At 42.3% G+C, this 19,606-nt stretch overlaps 2 protein-coding genes across 11 annotated transcripts in view; both read left to right on the top strand.

Annotated features, from left to right (window-relative positions):
* LOC116317568 (equilibrative nucleoside transporter 1-like) overlaps positions 1 to 5,733 on the top strand; it is a 31,635-nt gene extending 25,902 nt beyond the window's left edge. The window contains exons 12-13 of one of the 3 annotated variants that reach the window (XM_031736379.2): positions 1,204 to 1,403; positions 4,940 to 5,733. In XM_031736379.2, coding sequence (XP_031592239.1) covers positions 1,204 to 1,403; positions 4,940 to 5,051 — 312 coding nt within the window. In that variant the 3' untranslated portion in view covers positions 5,052 to 5,733. Of the gene's footprint in view, positions 1 to 1,203; positions 1,404 to 4,939 lie in introns of those variants that run through there. The other 2 variants (XR_005613347.1, XR_004199256.2) reach the window with 2 other exon arrangements.
* A 129-nt stretch (positions 5,734 to 5,862) lies between these two features.
* LOC116317579 (signal-induced proliferation-associated 1-like protein 2) overlaps positions 5,863 to 19,606 on the top strand; it is a 32,808-nt gene continuing 19,064 nt past the window's right edge. For all 8 annotated transcript variants that reach the window (XR_005613346.1, XR_005613345.1, XM_031736394.2 and 5 more), the window contains exons 1-6: positions 5,863 to 6,170; positions 13,428 to 14,658; positions 15,317 to 15,444; positions 15,610 to 15,798; positions 18,702 to 18,843; positions 18,993 to 19,081. Coding sequence is in view for 6 of the 8 variants with exons in the window: in XM_031736394.2 (XP_031592254.1) it covers positions 13,596 to 14,658; positions 15,317 to 15,444; positions 15,610 to 15,798; positions 18,702 to 18,843; positions 18,993 to 19,081 (1,611 nt within the window). In the remaining 2 variants the exon portion in view is untranslated. The remainder of the gene's footprint in view (positions 6,171 to 13,427; positions 14,659 to 15,316; positions 15,445 to 15,609; positions 15,799 to 18,701; positions 18,844 to 18,992; positions 19,082 to 19,606) is intronic.

Genomic DNA, 19,606 nt, shown 5'->3' with positions numbered 1-19,606 from the left:
GATGTTGCGCAAATGGAAGAAAGCAGTCTTACATATTTGTTTAATATGTGCGTTGAAGGACATGTCCTGGTCAAAAATGACTCCAAGGTATGTGGTTTAGGGAGAACAAACTGCATCAATTTTTCAGTCATTCTAATGTCCAATGTTCCCATATTTCATTCTCTGAACAAAATATAGGAAACATTCGTTTAGAGAACAAGAGCAAGAATGAGAGGCTCTCTCAGAGTTAAATACAGACAAGACGAAACAAGGACATAGAAGCATAGAAGGGAAGATAAGGGAGGGAGAGGGTGGAAGATGCGTCCGACTCCTCCGAGAGCCAAGAAGATCAAATCTTACTCAAATCTTCTCATGTTATGTTTCTTTTCTTAAATTTGTCATGTCTTCCAATGTTTTTATCTCTTTTGAATATCTTAAATGTACAACACTTTGGTCAACAGTTATTGTTTGAAATTTACTATAGAAACAAATTTGACTTTGATTTTAAAAGAAAATATTTGTGATATTTTCAAAACCCAAATTGCATAAGATGCTTTGAGAAGGGGAGCAACATTCAAATATGATGTCATCTGTTCAGAGATTCCTTAAAAGCAGAAACTATGCAATGAACTTAGGGATTAGTCACCTCTCTAAAAGCTGGAAAATGAGCATAATAATTTAGAGGAGTAACAGAATAGTTTGAGCCTAAACAGTTAAAAGTCAAAGCTTTAACAGAATCAGTAAAATCAGTAAAAATGTTGTTTCCACTATACTTGGCTCTTTAATCAGATTTGCTCACATATATAACTCTATGTGGTGATCAGTTACATTGGAATTCCTTATTAAGATCTTTAAATGATGCCACATTTTAGTGTTTCCTTTGCTTTGTTAATAACATCAGTTACCACATTATTTCTCAGTGTAATAAACAAACACCTGTAATGTTGTGCTTGAGAACATGGTTCCCTGATTTCATAACAGTCTCTGCCCTTATTTACTTAGTTGGTCCTTTATTAACCTGTTGAAACTCAAAGTCATGCGTTGCCATTTTCAACTCTTTCCTTTTTACTTTATGATTCCAGTCTATATTCAAATAATGTCATTATTGGTACCAGTCTTTAATGAGAGTATTCAGTTTATCATAAAGCACTTTGTTGTAGATGGTGCTCTATATATTCCAATTAAACTGAAAGACGTGAGCTGATAGTATTCTTTTTTTTCCAGCCAGGAAAAGACAGTGTGATACTTCCTGCATCCATTGGGTGTCGCCTGGTCTTCATCCCTCTCTTCATGCTGTGCAACGTTCACCCTCGTGCCTACCTGCCGGTCGTTTTCCATCACGACTGCTTCTTTATCCTCTTCATGATCCTCTTTGCCTTCAGTAATGGGTACCTGGCAAGCCTCTGCATGTGTTATGGTCCAAAGTAAGAAACCTGCACACACCGAACACCCCAGCACGTTAATGTTAGCCTTGATTTTCTCTGTGGAGCTCATTTTAAGTATTAAGTATATTACAGTTGAGTCCAACACAGTTTCCTGTGCACCCACCAGCAGCAGGAGTGGTCCCGTGCTTTATGACCATAATATCCTATTAGAGCGATTAGAACATGCTGTAGGTATTACAGGTACTGCACTGCAGTGGTTTGTATCATATCTATCTAATAGACTCCAATTTGTTCATATAAATAAGAACATAAATGGAGAGTCTTCTTCACACACTGAGGTTAATTATGGAGTTCCACAGAGTTCAGTGCTAGGACCAATTCTGTTTACATTATCCTCCTAAGACCCGAACTCATTCATGGCATGCATTCTTAATTTCTCTTTGCTATTTGGGCTGATTGCAACCTGATGAATATAAAAACAAAAACTATCTTTTTACCTGATGTAGTTTCTGAGCAGAGGAAATCAGGCCCTTGTAGAGCAAAATTTAGTATTTTGATCTAGACAACCCAAAATGTGATGTCCAAATATGTAGACGCCAGGTCCTCGGTGGTTAAACATGCTTCCCTTAGGCAGTATCATCAGAAGACATAGCATAGCATACATTAACAGTTCATGCATTTATGGAGTGTTTATAACAAGGTGCAAATTACTGGATACATTCAGAAACAGGAAGGTCAGACTATACCTACAACAGAGCCCACACAGCTTTAAAGCAGATTTTTGGCCAGATGAAACAAAAATGGAGGGGCAACAGAATGATGAGAAGAGAGAAGCATTAAAAGCTTTCCAGAGAAATGTTTTCATCTCAGCAGTCATTTATTATTCAGCACCTCCCAGAATAGCGTTTTTCTCTGTACTTCATACACGTATACATGTGTGTATGTGCCTGCTGCAGAGTGTAAATGCTCCTTTGTCCTCTCTCAGAATTTATTATTGGAGCTTTTAAAACAATTTTATAAACTTCCCATGTTCACAGAGATTATCCGAATCTGAAGACCAGTTGGTCTTGCAAGGTTCCTTTGCCATCCTTCATCCGTTACAGACTATAAATGGTACATTTTACTCCCTGGCTAGTTTTCCCCTCCACACTGTATCCTTGTAAAATGTTCCATAATCCACAACAGCTGATTTTAAAGTTAACTGCAGTACAGAGTGCCTGCCTGCACCTTTGTTTCTCTTCAAAGCCAAAATCTGATCGACCAAAAAGGTTCCTAAATTAACCTTTTTACTGCTTATTGATATTTTTATAGTAAACTTAAGTTATATTTCAACATTTATAGTCTAACAAACTTCTTTTTTAAGTTATAACTAAAATAATATAAAATAATACTAAGTATATTTTTAGTAATGCAAGACTAAAATTTCACAGGCATTTAATATTTATTTCATATTTCAAGCAGCACAGTCTCTTTGGCACAGTCCCCGCCTCTCGCCCTATGGTAGCTGGGATAAGCTCCGCCCCTAAATTTGTGGAAATCTTAAGAATAATATAGATTATTCATTTCTATTTGTATTTTTTTCTGTAATTTTACCAGTTAGGGTTATATAAGATACACCATCTGGGAAATTACCTTTTGGACATTTACCAATACAGATGTTGTATGCTCATAAAGAAAATACATTTCAGACTGTTTTTGTAATTTTATTGAAATTTCACTTAAAAACAACAAGAGTATTCTTATATTTAAAAATTCAGTTTAAATTACAGATGTTTTTTTTTTCATTATTGAACAGATACTGAAATTAAAAACAGTGTTAAAATCAATCTTTAAATGTAAAATTATGTTAATTTTTCCGATTATTTTAGGGTTTCTGAAAACGGGGCCTTTGTCTAAAACTAGCTGCAATGTAAAACATACAGACTTAAAAGTTGAAAAGCGTCGTGGGTCCACTCAGGATTAGGGAGGAGGTGCCGTGAGTAGTGACGTGGAGAATACAAGCAATAGAAATGAGTTTCCTCTGAAGGTGTCTGGGCTCAGCCTCAGAGATGGGGTTAGGAGCTCAGAAGGAGCTTGTAGGAGAGAGCTGCACCTCCACAAGGAGAGTCAGCTGAGGAGTTTAAGTCCCTATGGGAGGAGACACCGAGGCAGACCTCAGACACGCTGAGGAGACAGTACCTCTCAGCTGGTTTGGAAACATCTCGGATTCAATTCAGTTGATTTATACAGCGCCAAATCACACAGTCGCCTCAAGGTACTTTACATTGTAAGGTAGACCCGACAATAATACATACAGAGAAAAACCCAACAATCATATGACCCCCTATGAGCAAGCACTTTGGCGACAGTGGGAAGGAAAAACTCCCTTTTAACAGGAAGAAACCTCCGGCAGAACCAGGCTCAGGGAGGGGCGGGGCCATCTGCTGTGATTGGTTGAGGTGAGAGAAGGAAGACAGGATAAAGACATGCTGTGGAAGAGAGACAGAGATTAATAACAGATATGATTCGATGCAGAGAGGTCTATTAACACATAGTGAGTGAGAAAGGTGACTGGAAAGGAAAAACTCAATGCATCATGGGAATCCCCGGCAGCCTACACCTATTGCAGCATAACTAAGGGAGGATTCAGGGTCACCTGGTCCAGCCCTAACTATATGCTTTAGCAAAAAGGAAAGTTTGAAGCCTAATCTTGAAAGTAGAGATAGTGTCTGTCTCCTGAATCCAAACTGGAAGCTGGTTCCACAGAAGAGGGGCCTGAAAACTGAAGGCTCTGCCTCCCATTCTACTTTTAAATACTCTAGGAACAACAAGTAGGCCTGCAGTGCGAGAGCGAAGTGCTCTAATAGGGTGATATGGTACTACAAGGTCATTAACTTTGGTGGCTGTGGCTCAGGAGGTAGAGCAGGTCACCTACAGAGGTTGGGGTCAGTATCTTGCCCAAGGACACTTGGCATGCAGACTGGAGGAGCCAGGGATCGAACCACCAAGTTGCCCTCCGATGCATCCATCGGAGTGTGAATGTGTGTGAATGTCGTTAGAAAAGCACTCAGTTTAGAGTCAGTGCTTGTGAGAATGGGTGTGATTGAGTGAATGTGGCATGTTGTATACAGTGAATCAGTCCATTTACCATTAAGATAAGATGGGGCCTGATTATTTAAGACCTTGTTTGTGAGGAGCAGGATTTGGAATTTTGGATTTAACAGGAAGCCAATACTGAAGAAATCTGCTCTCTCTTTCTAGTCCCTGTCAGTACTCTTGCTGCAGCATTTTCCTGTCTTGCACAGTATTTCAGTCTTGCGCCCCACTTTGTGACCTTTAACACATTTTATGACTGAAAAGTGGCCTCTTTAATATACTAGCCTACATAAAACAATATAAAAAGAAAATAAGCACTAAGAATATATATTTTACCTTAACAATTTTGGATTAACTGAAGGCTTTTCAGGGAGTTTTTAGGACTTCCTGATAATAATGAATTACAGTAGTCCAAATCAGTATTACATCCTGAGACTTAATTTCTAGTTTAATATAATATAATATAATATAATTTGTCACTACATTCTGGTTTTTAACAGGAATGTTCTTCCTCATGAAGCAGAAACAGCTGGAGCCATCATGGCGTTCTTCCTCTCTCTGGGTTTGGCATTAGGAGCTGCTCTCTCCTTTCTCATTAGAATACTGGTTTAACTGGAAATGTCATCTTTCTCTTGGACTAACTGTGAAATTATCAGTGAAATCTTTTGTGCAGTTCTTGAGTGGCAGAAAAGCTTCAGTCAGACTGAAACTCCACAGCTCTTCAACTTTGTCTTCATTATTTTCTGTTTTGTCCTGATGGAGGTGCTGCAGGATTATTTTCAGTATTTATTTCTTAAACATGAATCTGTACAATAAATATTCTTTGTATGTATTCATTAGAGACATTAAAAAAAGTTTAACAGGTTAAAAGATCTTTGATATTCACATTGATCGTCTTCATAGAGTTCTCAGAGCATCACCATCTGTGATTTCCAGATAAATTATTGGACTAAAATCCAGCTTTAAGAGTTTTATTGAAAGAAATGTGGTGACTTGATTATAATTAAAGTTTAAAGGGTTCACATACTGACATACATTATGAAAATGACTTGAGTTACACGTTTGGTAAGCAATGAAATGACACTGAAATAATACTACTAATATTACAATAATAAAAGTTAAGCAGTATAAACTCCACAGTAATAATTTGACAGTATTAAATTAAAGCACTGAGTTAGTGAAGTTATTGATGAAGTCTGATCTTCATCTCTGTGTTTTTATTTTCATGTTAATATTGTAATGAGAAAAAACAGTGTATTTAACGTGGATCCAAATAAATTAAAACTGCAGTGTGTGACGTCTTCATCAAATCGTCTTCATGCATGCTCGATCATTCAGGTTAGGAATCCCCAAAAGGTTTACAACCTTTGAAAGCCGCCCACGGAACGAACAATGGGCTATTTCACTTTATTTATTTTCAGTTCAATGAAAGACAGAGAAGTGAAGAAAATTCCCACGTTTATTAACGTCCTCTGAAGGCATCAGCAGGGCTGTAAAGAATCCGAGCATCACTTAAACGCATCGCAAGCCTGGTTGAGCGGAAGCGTCCGACCAGACACAGCTGAGAGTTTAACGAGACCGAACCAAGACCAGGACCCGCACAAGAGGTCCGTGTCGTCCGTGTCAGTGTGACTGGACCGGGAAACAAACCGGAACCGACTGACACGACGTCCGGGTCTGATCCGAGAGACAGAACCCTGGAAGAGCCCTGGATCCTCGATCCTCAAGGAGGTAAAACTTGCCTCTCCGAAACAAAGTACTGCTGAGCACTGAGGTAACGAGGTACTGCTGTGGGATTAGGTAACGAAGTACTGCTGAGCAGTGAGGTGATTTATAAAGTACAGAAGTAGTAGAGAAGCTGAAAATAAGAAAAAGAGCTATAAAAATAAATTAACTAGTATTTTGAGGTAATGTAAAAAAGAATATCATGAGAAATTATTAAATATGAATAAAAATAACAGTAAAGGGATTTTGAAAACATGAAATACTGTTATTAAAAATAGTTCTAGGCAGTTAAATTATCCTTCATATTTGACTAATAATGATAGAAACATTAGTAACATGAGCGATGTGGTTAATGAGTTCAACAAATTCTTTGTAAGTGTTGGGCCAGACTTGGCTGATAGAACACAAGAAACTGTGCAGGGAAAGAAACTAAGCTCATTGAAAGTATAAAATAAAATAAAAATCCTTTGATTTTCTGAAAAATCGACAGTGCCCCTTATAATCCTTATGTATGAATTCTGATTGTGTTTACTGACCTCGAACCGAATCTGTCACAAATGTTTTAGTGTGACTTTGCTAAGCTATGAAACTTGATGGATTGTTGGAGCATCACGGCTATCGTAGGCAGGAGCCTCGCGGAGTGATACTACTGTGCGTCAACATAATATTACTGTATTGTGTGTGGATAACCTCTTTTTAAGTTTTGTGGATATTATACATGGTTATGCTGAGGGTTAGGGGGTTAGGGTTAGGGAAACTGTCGGCCAATTTCCACTGGAAATGCCTTTTGGTTAAACTGTCAGCGAGGAATTTGCATTTGCTGTTACATTTTTATATAATTTTAATGCACATAAAAAACAGCTGCTTGTGTAAGTGGAAATACATTGATGGGGGGTTTTTGCACTAATAAAGTTGTCAGTTATATTGTTAACGCACATTTTCAAATATATATCATGATAAATATTTCTGGCCATGTTGCAATGCCCTAATCCTCAGTCAACGGTGGTGGAAGAAAAGGAAATCATGGATATTGTTGGGAAATCACAAACTGAAAACTCTACAGACTTTGATAACATTGATATTAGAATTTTTAGAATTAGAATTAGAATAGAATAGAATAGAATAGAATAGAATAGAATAGCCTTTATTGTCATTGTACAGGGTACAACAAAATTGGAGTGCCACTCCCTTGGTGCAAAATGCAATAATAAATATAAATGTAAAATATAAAAAGTACAATAAAACAATCGTAAGTACAGGGTAGCAGCATTAATATAATGACAGTATGAATAGCAGCATAATATAGTGACAGTGACAGTATGGTGTAGTTAAGCAGGTTCAATTGTTTTTGTGCTTATTTACTACGGTGATAGCTCTGGGAAAGAAGCTATCCCTGAATCTGTTTGTCCTGGTTTTATGTGACCTGTACCGTCTGCCTGATGGTAATAGTTCAAACACTTGATTGCTGGGGTGAGAATGGTCCTTGATGATATTGCCAGCTCTGCTGAGGTACCGGGAGTTTGCAATGACCTCCAGGCTGGGCAGAGAGCAGCCAGTGATCTTCTGGGCTGTGTTGATGACCCTCTGCAGTGCTTTCCTGTCTGCAGCTGAGCACCCTGCATACCATGTTGTTATGCCGTACGTTAGGATGCTCTCTATGGTGGCTCTGTAGAATGTCACCAGCAGCCTCTCCTCCAGGTTGTTCCTCCTGAGCACTCTCAGAAAGTGGAGACGCTGCTGGGCCTTTTTTACCACCGCAGTGGTATTTGCAGTCCAGGAGAGATCATCAGAGATCTGCACGCCCAGAAACCTCATGGAGTGTACCCTCTCCACACAGTTCCCGTGAATGTAAAGAGGGGCCGGGTCTGCTCTGCCCTTCCTGAAGTCCAAGATAAGTTCTTTAGTTTTCGTGGTGTTCAGTTGGAGGTTGTTAACTGAACACCACTCAGTCAGTCTGTTGACCTCCTCTCTGTAGTCCGACTCATCCCCCCTTGAGATGAGTCCAACCACTGTGGTGTCATCCGCAAACTTTATGATGGTGTTTGAGAGATGGGTAGGGGAGCAGTCGGAAGTGTAGAGCGTAAACAGGAGGGGACTCAGAACACATCCTTGTGGAGACCCAGTGCTGAGTGTGATGGTGCTGGACAGGTGGGGGCCGAGTCTGACAGACTGTGGTCTGTTTGTCAGGATGTCCTTGATCCAGAGGCAGATGGGGGTGGAGAGTCCCAGGTGAGACAGTTTCTGGACCAGGATCTCCGGGATGATGTGATTAAATGCTGAGCTGAAGTCCAGGAAGAGCATTCTCATATAGCTTCCTCTGTGCTCCAGGTGACTCAGCGCAGTGTGGAGCGCTATGGTGATAGCGTCCTCGGTGGATCGATTAGTCCTGTAGGCAAATTGGTGGGGGTCCAAAGTGGGAGGCAGACTGGCCCTGATGTGCTGACAGACCAGTCTCTCAAAGCACTTCATCACTACAGGCGTAAGTGCAACAGGCCTGTAATCATTTGGGCTGACCACAGCTGTCTTCTTGGCGATGGGGATGATGGTGGAGGTTTTGAGGCAGGGTGGGACGGTGTTTAATGACAAGGAAAGGTTGAAGATTTTAGTGAAGACTCCGTCAGTTCGTCAGCACATGCTCTGAGAACCTTTCCATGTATTCCATCAGGACCTGCCGCCTTCCTGGGATTCACTGACCTTAGAGCACACCTCACTTGATGCTCCCTAAGTGTTAGTGTGCCGGTGCTGGGGGCGGGTGGAAGTGGTGTGACAGCTGAGGGCCTGGTCGTCTCAAAGCAGGCGAAGAAACGATTTAGATCCTCAGCCAGCGAGGCATCAATCCTAGATGTCGCCTGGTTATTGCTTCTGTAGTTGGTAATGTGATTGATCCCCTGCCACATTTTTCTGGGGTCGTTGTCAGCAAAGTGATCTTCAAACCTCCTCCTATAGGCAGCCTTAGCTTTCCTGATGCCTCTACTCAGGTCTGCCCTGGCCGCCCTGTACGCAGCCCTGTCCCCTGACTTGAAGGCAGTGTTGCGGCTTTTTAGGAGGGATTGCACTTCGCTATTCATCCAGGGTTTTTGATTTGGAAACACCCTGACCCTTTTGTTGACGGTGACATTGTCAACACAGTTCCTGATGTACGAGAGTACAGTGTCCGTGTACTCCTGGAGGTTGTGGCTGGAGAATAAATCCCATACAGTTGTTGAGAAGCAGTCCTGCAGTTGAGAAAGGGCTCCTTCAGGCCAGGTTTTTATTGTCTTTGTCTGGGGCTTTGTTTTTCTCAGCAGGGGGTGTAGGTGGGGTGAGGGACATGCAGAGGTGGTCAGATCCAGCCAGGTGGGGGAGGGGTGTCGCTCTGAAAGCATGCCTGATGTTTGAATAGACACGGTCTAAAGTGTGTTCACCTCTCGTAGCAAAGTCCACAAACTGGACAAATTTAGGAAGCACAGTCTTTAGGCACGCTTTGTTAAAGTCACCGGCGACAATAAAAACCCCATCGGGGTGGGCAAGCTGTTGTTTGTTTATGGTGTTGAGCAAGAGGCTGAGAGCCGTGCCAACGTTAGCATCCGGCGGTATATAAACAGCTATCACAATAACTACTGTAAACTCCCTCGGGATGTAAAAAGGTCTGCACGAGACTGCCAGAACCTCCAAATCAGGAGAACAGTGTGTGTGAATGATCCTGCTGTTACAACACCACTCGTTATGCACGTAAACACATAGCCCCCCTCCTCTGCTTTTACCTGAGTTGCTGTTTCTGTCGTGCCGGTGTAGCGTGCGGCCTGCTAACTCAACTGCAGCGTCGGGAATCAGCGGGTGAAGCCACGACTCCGTGATAAGAATAATACTGCAGTTACGAGCAAAGCTCGTGGTGGCTATCTGTAGCTCCAATTCGTCCAATTTGTGGGTGATGGATCTGGCGTTCGATAGGAAAAGGCTCAGAAGTGCTGGCCGGTGTGGTTGTTTGTGTAGCCTAGCATCTGAGCCTGACCGGCATCCCCTCTTCTGCTTTCTCTCCCTCCGTCGCCTCCTACGCTTGCTGGGCGGGCAGACCATCCACGGTGACCCTGGCGGTCTCGCTATCTCCTCCAGGATGTTGTGTGTTCGCTGATAGTCGCCAGAGACAGACAAACTATGTTTGAAACCTAGGTCAATTAGGTTCTGGCGACTGTAAGAGATGGCGGCGTTGCAAACATTCAAAAATATACACAGCAAAAGTAAAAACGAGCACCAAACTGGAGAGCTAAGAGCCGCTGCACCCATGCGCGCCGCCATCTTTTCTCGCCCTCTGTTAAAGTAGAGGGCCAACGCATGTAATGGAAATTGTTAAGAAAGCTATCGATGCTCTGAACCCTTAACATACATTTGCAATTTGTCTCTACAAACTGGTGCATTCCCAACACAAATGAAAACTGCTAAAGTAATACCACTGTTTAAAAATGGAGATTGACACCAATTCACGCATTACAGGCCTGTTTCTCTACTCTCACAATTCTCACAAATACTGGAAAAAGTTTTCATTAATAGACCTGACAAATTAATAGATAAACATAAAATAATAATGGACAGTCAGTATGGTTTCAGACCAAATAGATCAACATCCATGGCATTAATGGAACTAACTGAACATATCACTAATAAAACAGATCAAAGACAATGCACAGTCGGAGTTTTCATTGACCCACAAGAAGCTTTTGACACAATCAATCATGAAATATTACCTTATAAACTGGAGTACTACGGCATTAGAGGAGTGGTGTTAGAGTGGGTCAGGAGTTATTTGAGAGACAGGCAACAATTTGTGAAGCTTGGTGAATATCAATCGGAGTGCCTGGACATTGTTTGTGGAGTTCCACAGGGGTCAGTATTGGGACCAAAGCTGTTTATCCTCTACATCAATGATAGATGTAAAACATCTGATATATTACAGTTTATTTTATTTGCAGATGATACAAATATTTTTTGTGCTGGAGAGAATTCACAGCAGCTTTTGGAACACAAAACTGAAAATATGGTTTGACAGAAACAAGTTATCACTAAATTTGAATAAAACTACATTTATGTTATTTGGAAATTATAAAAAAGATGCTGGAGTAAAATTGCTGATAAATAATGTTGAAGTAGTAAGTTTCTCATACAACATTTCTGGGTGTGGTAATGGATAACAGAATGTGCTGGAAACCTCACACAAAGCATATACATGTCACAGGCATGTTGCAGACAGTTGCAAACTTGATGACGAGCAGGAAAGGCTTCTTGAAATCTGTGTCTTTGTCCTTAATTTGAAGATAAGATCACCCCCCACCCTCCCCACCTCACTCCACCCTCCGCCAACAGGAAGCAGATTCCTCAGAGACCTCTTTGCCCTATGAACAGGAAGTGATGTAATCCAGTAATCAGCTGAGATGACTGGGTCAGGAGACAGGAAGAGGCAATCACGCCGATGTTATCAACTCCTCAGACTTACTTTTGATGACCCAACTACGGCGTTTGTGTCGTCTGCAGGTGGCCGACAGTTGACAACAGTTTCCCACAATGCATCACAGTCTGCTGCTCCTTATGACTGCAGCTTCTTCAACATCATTTCCCTGAAGGAAGATCCACCTTTACAGATGTTCTCAGACAGAAACATCTGTAAAGATCCCACTTGGCCTCAGGAATTAGTACGCTACTTTTACTGCATTTAAACACACGATCGTCTCTCCTCTGCTCTTGCCGGCCGCTTTGTTTCATAGTTTTATTTTTTACAGGCAAATGAAGTCATGTCAATAAAAGGACTTTCCTGAATGAATCTGAAACTTCAGCTGGGTGGTGGTGTCTGTGGAACTACAGCATTCGCCTCCTGATTGCGCTGATAATGATTCAGGGAGGGACCGGGGCACTGGCTGTGCCGTCCTGAGGGGTTCTGATGATTGTAGTCAGGAAACTAAGATTAAAGAAACACTTAAAAGCAACAAAATAGACCATCTAACCTTTCAATACAAAGCACCCTGAGACTTCTGTTGTCATATAACATATCAATTGTACTATATAGCTATTGTATATACTATGTTATTCTATTTTATCTTATTCAATTCTATTGTTTTTTTTCTTATTTTTTACTGCTCTAACTTGTACTTTAAGAAAAGATAAGATAACCTTTATTAGTCCCACACGTGGGAAATTTGTTGTGTCACAGCAGAAAGTGGACAGTGCAAAGTTATAGTAGCAAAAATTAAGAAAAACAATGAAATAGGATAAGATAATAAGAATAAGATACTATATGCAATGATTTTCTGCCGTGACCGAAAAATTTTTCCACGTGTGGGACTAATAAAGGTTTATCTTATCTTTATCTTATAAACTTACAGCTGAACTGAATTCAGGTACAGTCAAACAGGATCACTTTTTAATTTATTTCATGTTATGTTTTATTCTTCAGGTAAAACTTCCTAACACCAAGGTAGATGGATATTTGATCCCAAACTGACCAAAGTGAAAACAACAGTTTGTATGACTGTCTGCAAAGCGTTTACTCTGTGCCAATATGATCACACAGTGTTGGGACGTTTCACAGAACTCCACATCTGTTTGCGTGAACATGTGCTCAAACATACAGGCATGCAGCATTGTTCCATGTTTAGTTTTCTAATGTCTGCTTTTAGCTTTATGTCAGAAATGTAATGTTCAAGGTTATGACCTGACGTCAGAGTGGCTCCAAACACAGTACAGCGTATACAGTATGCAGTACACAAAGAGCAGTGTATGCAGTAGGGAGTACATTTGTCCACATACAGATATCTGAAGCCTTCAGCTGTTACTGCTGAACATGACGGAGACAGCTGCTGGAAATACCACACACACACACACACACACACACACACACACACACACACACACACACACACACACACACACACACACACACCACACACACACACACACACTGCCTTCTCATGGTAACATGGTGGACTTCAGGTGTGTTTTGTTGCTTCTTCTCGCATTAACAAAGTAATAAAGTAATAACTGGGTTATAACATCTAGAATCAGGTCTGGGCACAGGTTTGTCCTGTGGCTCTTCCCCACACCAGAGCTGGTCTGTCTGCCACGTTTGTGTTTTAAATTCTCAGGCATGACGCTTCATGTTTTTCAGCCGAACAGATGCGTCATACCTGCAAATGAGCAGCTGGGATTGACTAGCGCATGTTCACACCTGTACTTGTAGCACTGGTAAACAGGTGATTCACCTCAACAGGAGTGCATGACAACTTTTTCTTCTTTCAGATCGCTGTGAGTCCAGGATGTACTTCCTGTCTCTGATCCTAATCAGACTGTGGACCTATTAGATCTCAGAGGAGTCATGAGCTTCGGATCTGAGTCCTGGCAGTGGTTCAGGGTCCTGCTGGACTAGACTAACAGCAGTGTTTCTTAGACTTTCCAAGGATCGGGACTATGGGACCTCCGGTCGTTCAGGGAGCTCCTGTTGTACCAAAGATGGGGGTCAGGGCCCGAATGTCCGACTTGTCTCAGAGGAGGGATGCTCAGGAGGGTCTGAACTTGAGCTTTCTGAGTCAACCTCCCCATTCCAACAAGAGTCTGGACCCCCAGCCCAGGTCAGAGACCACATTCCCAGTTCGCCCGAGTCCTTCCACCAGCAGGAGTTTGGCAAGGATGAAGAGAAGCAACAGTGAGGTGACGATCAGTGATGTCAGAGCTGAAGACATGGACCCTGCTGCCATCAATCGAAACACAGGCGCGAGTCTGAGGCGAAAGTGCTGCAGCACTTCGACACTGGACCGCCAAAGTTTGTCACGATCCACTGAGACTCCTTCCTGGAGGCTGGAGCAGCACGTGCCCAGCGCACCGCCTCCATTCCCAGAACCTCCACAGCCTCATGCTGCACTGTCGCCCAGTCTGCAGACCGCCGCTCGCATTGCTCATGGGGATGTCATCTATGTACCCGACTACGTGAACGCTTCGGTTTATGTGTCGCATGTTCAGAAAACAAAGCCGGAGACATCGATCCTCAGCAGACTAAGGAATCAGAGGACAAACAGGGACATAAGCCCCAGTGTGATCTCTTACAAATGCTTTTCTCATTATGATAGTCAGAGTGTCCTCTTCGACTTCAGCAGTGGCTTTGTCCACCAAGCAGACCTCCAGCACAGAAGGAACATCTCCACCTCTGGATGTGATGTGTTTGATGGTTTAAGCCCTGATGAACGTGAAAAAAACAACTTTCTGGTGAGTAGCTGTCCATTCTTTCATAATGAGATTGGAGGAGAGACGGAGAGGAGGCTGGGCCTGACTCGGGCCAACACCTCCACCTGCGGTGCTGCAGCGGACACATCCTTCAGCGATCCGCCGCTCAGCATCCGCCGCACCAATGCGAGCATCTCAGTGTTGGAGTTCAGTGGAGGAACTCGGGCGTTCGACCAAAACCTGCTGAATAATCACGACATTGAACACATTGACCTGGGAGCCAGATACTACCTGAAATACTTCTACAACCAAGGTAAGGTCCAGTCGAGGTCCAGACTTCACCATGATGCGGAAGCTGGATGCTCTTCCTAAAAGTAAAGCAAGGACGCTTTTTAAAATAGTGCCACTAGTGTAATCTAGTTCCAACAAAAAGATATTTATAATAGGAAGCATTTTTAAAAGATCTCAGTATCGAAAGAGTTAAAAAATAAACAGTTCAGTAACTTCCAACAGAAACATTCTGCCATAAGGATAGGAGACACGATCAACATGTGACTGTGTGCTAAAAACAAACCCTGAAATGTAATGATATTTCTGACTGTAAATGAAAAGAAATGAACTGAATATGAAGATCTGAAGATCTAACGCACAGGTGTCGAACTCCAGGTCTCCAGGGCTGGTGTCCTGCAGGTTTTAGATGTGTCCTTGATCCAACACAGCATATTTAGATGGTTAAATGACCTCCTTTACATGTCTTGAAGTTCTCCAGAGGCCTGGTAATGAACTAATTATGTGATTCAGGTGTTGACCCAGGGTGAGATCTAAAACCTGCAGGACACCGGCCCTCGAGGCCTGGAGTTCGACACCCCTGATCTAATGGGGAAAAAAAGTATTAATTTAAGCACTGTTACTGCGATCACTGTCAGGTTTCTGTTTTCACTGATGTGAGTGACCTGTTTTTTTTCTGTCAGATCACCAAAATTATTTTGGCATTGATGAGAACTTTGGTCCGGTGTCTCTGAGCCTCCGGCGAGAGAAACTGGAGGAGAGGAATGATGAGACACAGTACAACTACAGGATGATCCTCAGGACTGGTCAGGTAACTAGTCATGTGAGCGGTCACGTGATTGGTTAGGTGACCGATAACCTGATCACAGTCTGGTTTGAGATCATTTTCGATTACTAATTTATAAAGTGACTGTTGGTGATGCTGTTAATCACTGTTTGTCCTTTTAGTCTGATCCAATCATGCCCCCTCTTTCAGCTGTCTACCCTCAGAGGATCCATCACAGAGGAGTCTATCCCATCTTCATCCAAACACGGGACCAGTCGACGTCTTCCTCTGAGGGATGTTCTCGAATTTGTGGTTCCTCAACTTAGCATCCACAGTCTCAGACTGGCTGCCGATTCACCCAGAGTCCCTGAACTGCTGCTGCAGCTGGACCAGCAGGAGGTGAGCCAGTCCCAGTGTGCCACCCACCTGCTGACCATGAAATACCTGCCACTGCGAAGGTTGGCCTTCCCATGTTTCTGACAGAATGGTCTGTGTTAAACTAGAATCCCGTTTCATAACCATTTTGCTAAATCGAGCTTTTGATGCTGTGACGCTTTCACATAATGAAACAGTTGGCATAACAGGGCTCTAGAGTGCGACCAATTTGGTCGCAAATGCGACCAAATTTTTCAGTGGTGCGACTAAAAAAAATATTTGGTCTCACCGGTGCGACCAAATATTTTCGGGTAACAACACAAAAAAAAAAATCTCAGCAACTCTCCATGTGGTCAACAACAGACACACATTATGCCCCTATCATGGACTAAACCAATCAGAGATAGTCAGGGGCGGGACCTCTCTGATTGGCCGTGGTCCAGTTGAAAGTGCAGGTGGAAGAGAGAGGTGAGTAGCTTGAATAAAGTGATATCGATTCATTAACGGATTCCACACAAAGACGTAAACACAGAGCGGACCGACGCATCAGAATCAGCTTTGTCTTTCTCGGCTTTCTCACCCCACGGCCCGAACACGGACACGCTGTCGGAGCTCAGCGATTCTGATGCGTCGGGTCCGCGCTGTGTTTACGTCTTTTTTGCGCTGATTCTGAGCTGCAGGTTTTGTCTCTCCAACCAAAATTTGCCGAGCCAAAAAGAAGCAGCAAACTACGCTTCACATGTGATCAATGTCGTCATGAATTCCCTCTGACTTTTGATGTTTTGCTTCCACCACGATAAAAATCCCACTTCATGCACAGCTCCCTCTCTCTCTCTCTCTCTCTCTGTACTTCAAGAACAGTTTCCCGTCTCAAATCTCTGTTTTCTGCATTATTCATTCGCTTATTACCCACCAGTCTACCGTTGTTTACAGCGCTGTCGGCCGCTGTCTTTTTCTTTTCTTTTTCTTTTTTTCCACTTAATGACCTCGGACAAGAAAGCCTAATTTCTGCTGTTCAATACTGAAGAAATTTAAACTTCTTAAAATTATGCAAAATTGCAGAATATTGCAGAATATTTTTAAGGTTATCTGCTATAAAAAGCCAGACCAGGAAAATCTCCTTCATGTTTTTCTGTGTTTTATTCTCAGTTACTTTGACACAAAGGCATCTGCTGTGATGTTCACAATTCTGATGAAGTCTCATGTGTATCAGTGCTGATAAATGATCAGAATTATAATATTTCTGACTGTCTGAGGCTAAATTGAATCGAATCAGGACTTTGAGAACCGGAATCGAATGTATGATAGAAATCAGTGATGATACCCAGCCCTAGTGAGCAGCCTAGGCCTGACAGAAGTGGATGTAGCTGTGGGTAATAAGAAAAGATGAAAAGAACTATTGATAACTTTTGTGTTAAGTTAAGGCCTGATCCGTCTGAAATTCATAGCCAGCTCTGACACGGTCCCATCAATCCTAACCCTAACCCTAAGCAGCAGTGTATCCAGAAAACACATTATATGCTGCAATAAATGCACTGCCCAAGTGTCCCCTCTCCCCACTGCCTTTCAGCAGCAGGCAGCAGCAAACAGGTCGTCAGAGGAGCCGAGATGATGATTAAGTTTAACATTTTCTACAATACTGACAAAGCAATTTAAGCACAAGTTTGTTAGTTAATCATTTAGAAATGAATATTGTCTGTATGGACTTCCCCCCCAAAGAAAGTGCACATGTAAAACTGCGGTGTTAAGCGATGCGGTTGAAAAATTTGAGTGCGCCTAACTTTTTTGCCGGTACGCCTAAATTTTTAAAGTTAGGCGTACCGGTGCGCCCATGTCAAAAAGTTAGTCTAGAGCCCTGCATAAGAATTCAGCTTCTCGTGCTACATCCACCATTCTGATCAATGCTGAGTAGCGTATTCTTCAAAAACACCCAAACAGACATCCTCAGAGAGGTTTTCACAGGCAGCAGTTACGAGTTCTCTGTCTGAAAGAAATGATTCACTATTATCTCATCCTTCTAGAGCTTTAGAGATCCTAATAAAGCTTCTGTGATTCGGTCCAGTTTAGAGACAAACCCGGACTAGATGGTATTAACTGGAACCAGTAAGATGTCCCTTTTTAATCAGCTACAGTTTTTGTCACGTTTTCCTTACTTTTTAGTGGCCCTCCCAGAGATCAGTACAAAATAAAGAAAACCTTCTTGTTGTGCTCTCTCAGAAGTTTAGCAAAGTGATACAAAGCAGGTTTTTTTAAGTGGCCACTGGAAGCCTGAGAAGAAGAAGAGAGGTCTCTTTAAGTTTCAGTCAGACTGAAATCCCAGGAGGCGACACAGACTGACATCAGCCTGATAACACAGCAGGTAGATCAAAAGGTTACTATCGCATTAATATGAGATATCCACATGAGCGGCTGGTGCTCCTGCCTTCAGGTGTCACAGGTAAGAGACGAGGTAAAACACTGTGATAGGCTCATCTTTTTGTCCAGGTGCCCTAAAACATCCACTGCAAGAGGGAGAAGTCAGCTGACCTCCCGATGTTGTGTGAAATGGCCAAAGGTCTCCTGACACAGCATCATCAAGTCAATATAAACAATAAAACCAGTGAATCCAGTACAAACAGTGACACCAGCATTTTCTCGAATTTCTGAAGTACTCCTGTTTCAACTAACTATTATACAAAAGCATGATTTTCATTTGTGTGGGAAATCTAACCCCTCTTAGACCTTCACCGCAACTTTCCACACGTTCAAGTTCCTCAGGAGCTTCATGTCTGGTTATGCAGAAGGTTACCGGGTAGGGTTAAAAGATTTCCCGCTGAAGCGTAATTCACGCATCAGTTCCAAACCTTCTGAATTGATCTTATAACCAGCACCTTCAGAGTCCCGCTGGTCCACGCTGACCCTGCCTGCTTTTCTTTGTTTTACTGCAGCTGAGGTTCCAGCGCAAAGTGGGTGTGTTATTCTGTCGGGCTGGTCAGTCCACCGAGGAGGACAACAGTGACTCTGGCAGTCCCGCTCTAGATCAGTTCCTGGACCTTCTGGGCCACAGAGGTCCACTGAAAGATACCAGCGGTACCAGCACCATTTCTTTTTTCTTAAACAAAACTGGGTCCTTGTTGGTCCTGGTTCTGCAATAGAGTATTCGCAGTGATGTCAGAATGGTGTTAAAGTGTTTGGTAATTATTGTTACTTTCTGTTTGCTGGTTTTTGTTTCCTGTCAGATGACTCAACAGGGAGGCAGTCAGTTTTTACAACGTTCAGAGAATTCAAGCTGATGTTCCACGTCTCCACGGCAAGCAGCCCTCAGCAGGTGATTCTCCTGTTCCTAGTTCAACCTTATACTGTGTACTGCACAAGTACCAGAACTAAAGTTTTCAAGTATCTGTACTTTATGTCAGTATTTGTTTTTCTGACAGCTTTTTACTTTTACTCTCCACATTTTACCACAAATATTTCATCTTCCTACTTTATACATTTTCCAAGCGTGCTCCTTACTTTAGGTTTAACACTGATTCACATCGTAAGTTATTTCCCATCACTGCAACCCTTTAAACATCAAACCGATCTGAAAGTAAATGTAGGACCGATTACAGGTAAAATACAGTCCTATTGGTTTATCCATCATAAGGACTTACCAGAAATGACAAGATGAAGAGGCAAAACCATATAATTTATGTATTGCTACTGTTAGTTAAAGGAGGCCATAACAGTGCTTTTTTATGTTCTGGTCACAGTACATCAGCTAACCACTGAAGTACTACAAAAGAAATGAATGAGAGATAAGATCATTTTGCTTAGAGACGGAGAAAGATGTAGGACATTGTGGGTGGTCTAC

Source organism: Oreochromis aureus, linkage group 6, assembly GCF_013358895.1.
Source record: "Oreochromis aureus strain Israel breed Guangdong linkage group 6, ZZ_aureus, whole genome shotgun sequence".
In the NCBI taxonomy this organism is placed as follows: domain Eukaryota; kingdom Metazoa; phylum Chordata; class Actinopteri; order Cichliformes; family Cichlidae; genus Oreochromis; species Oreochromis aureus.
This window is presented reverse-complemented; position numbering and strand designations above follow the sequence as displayed.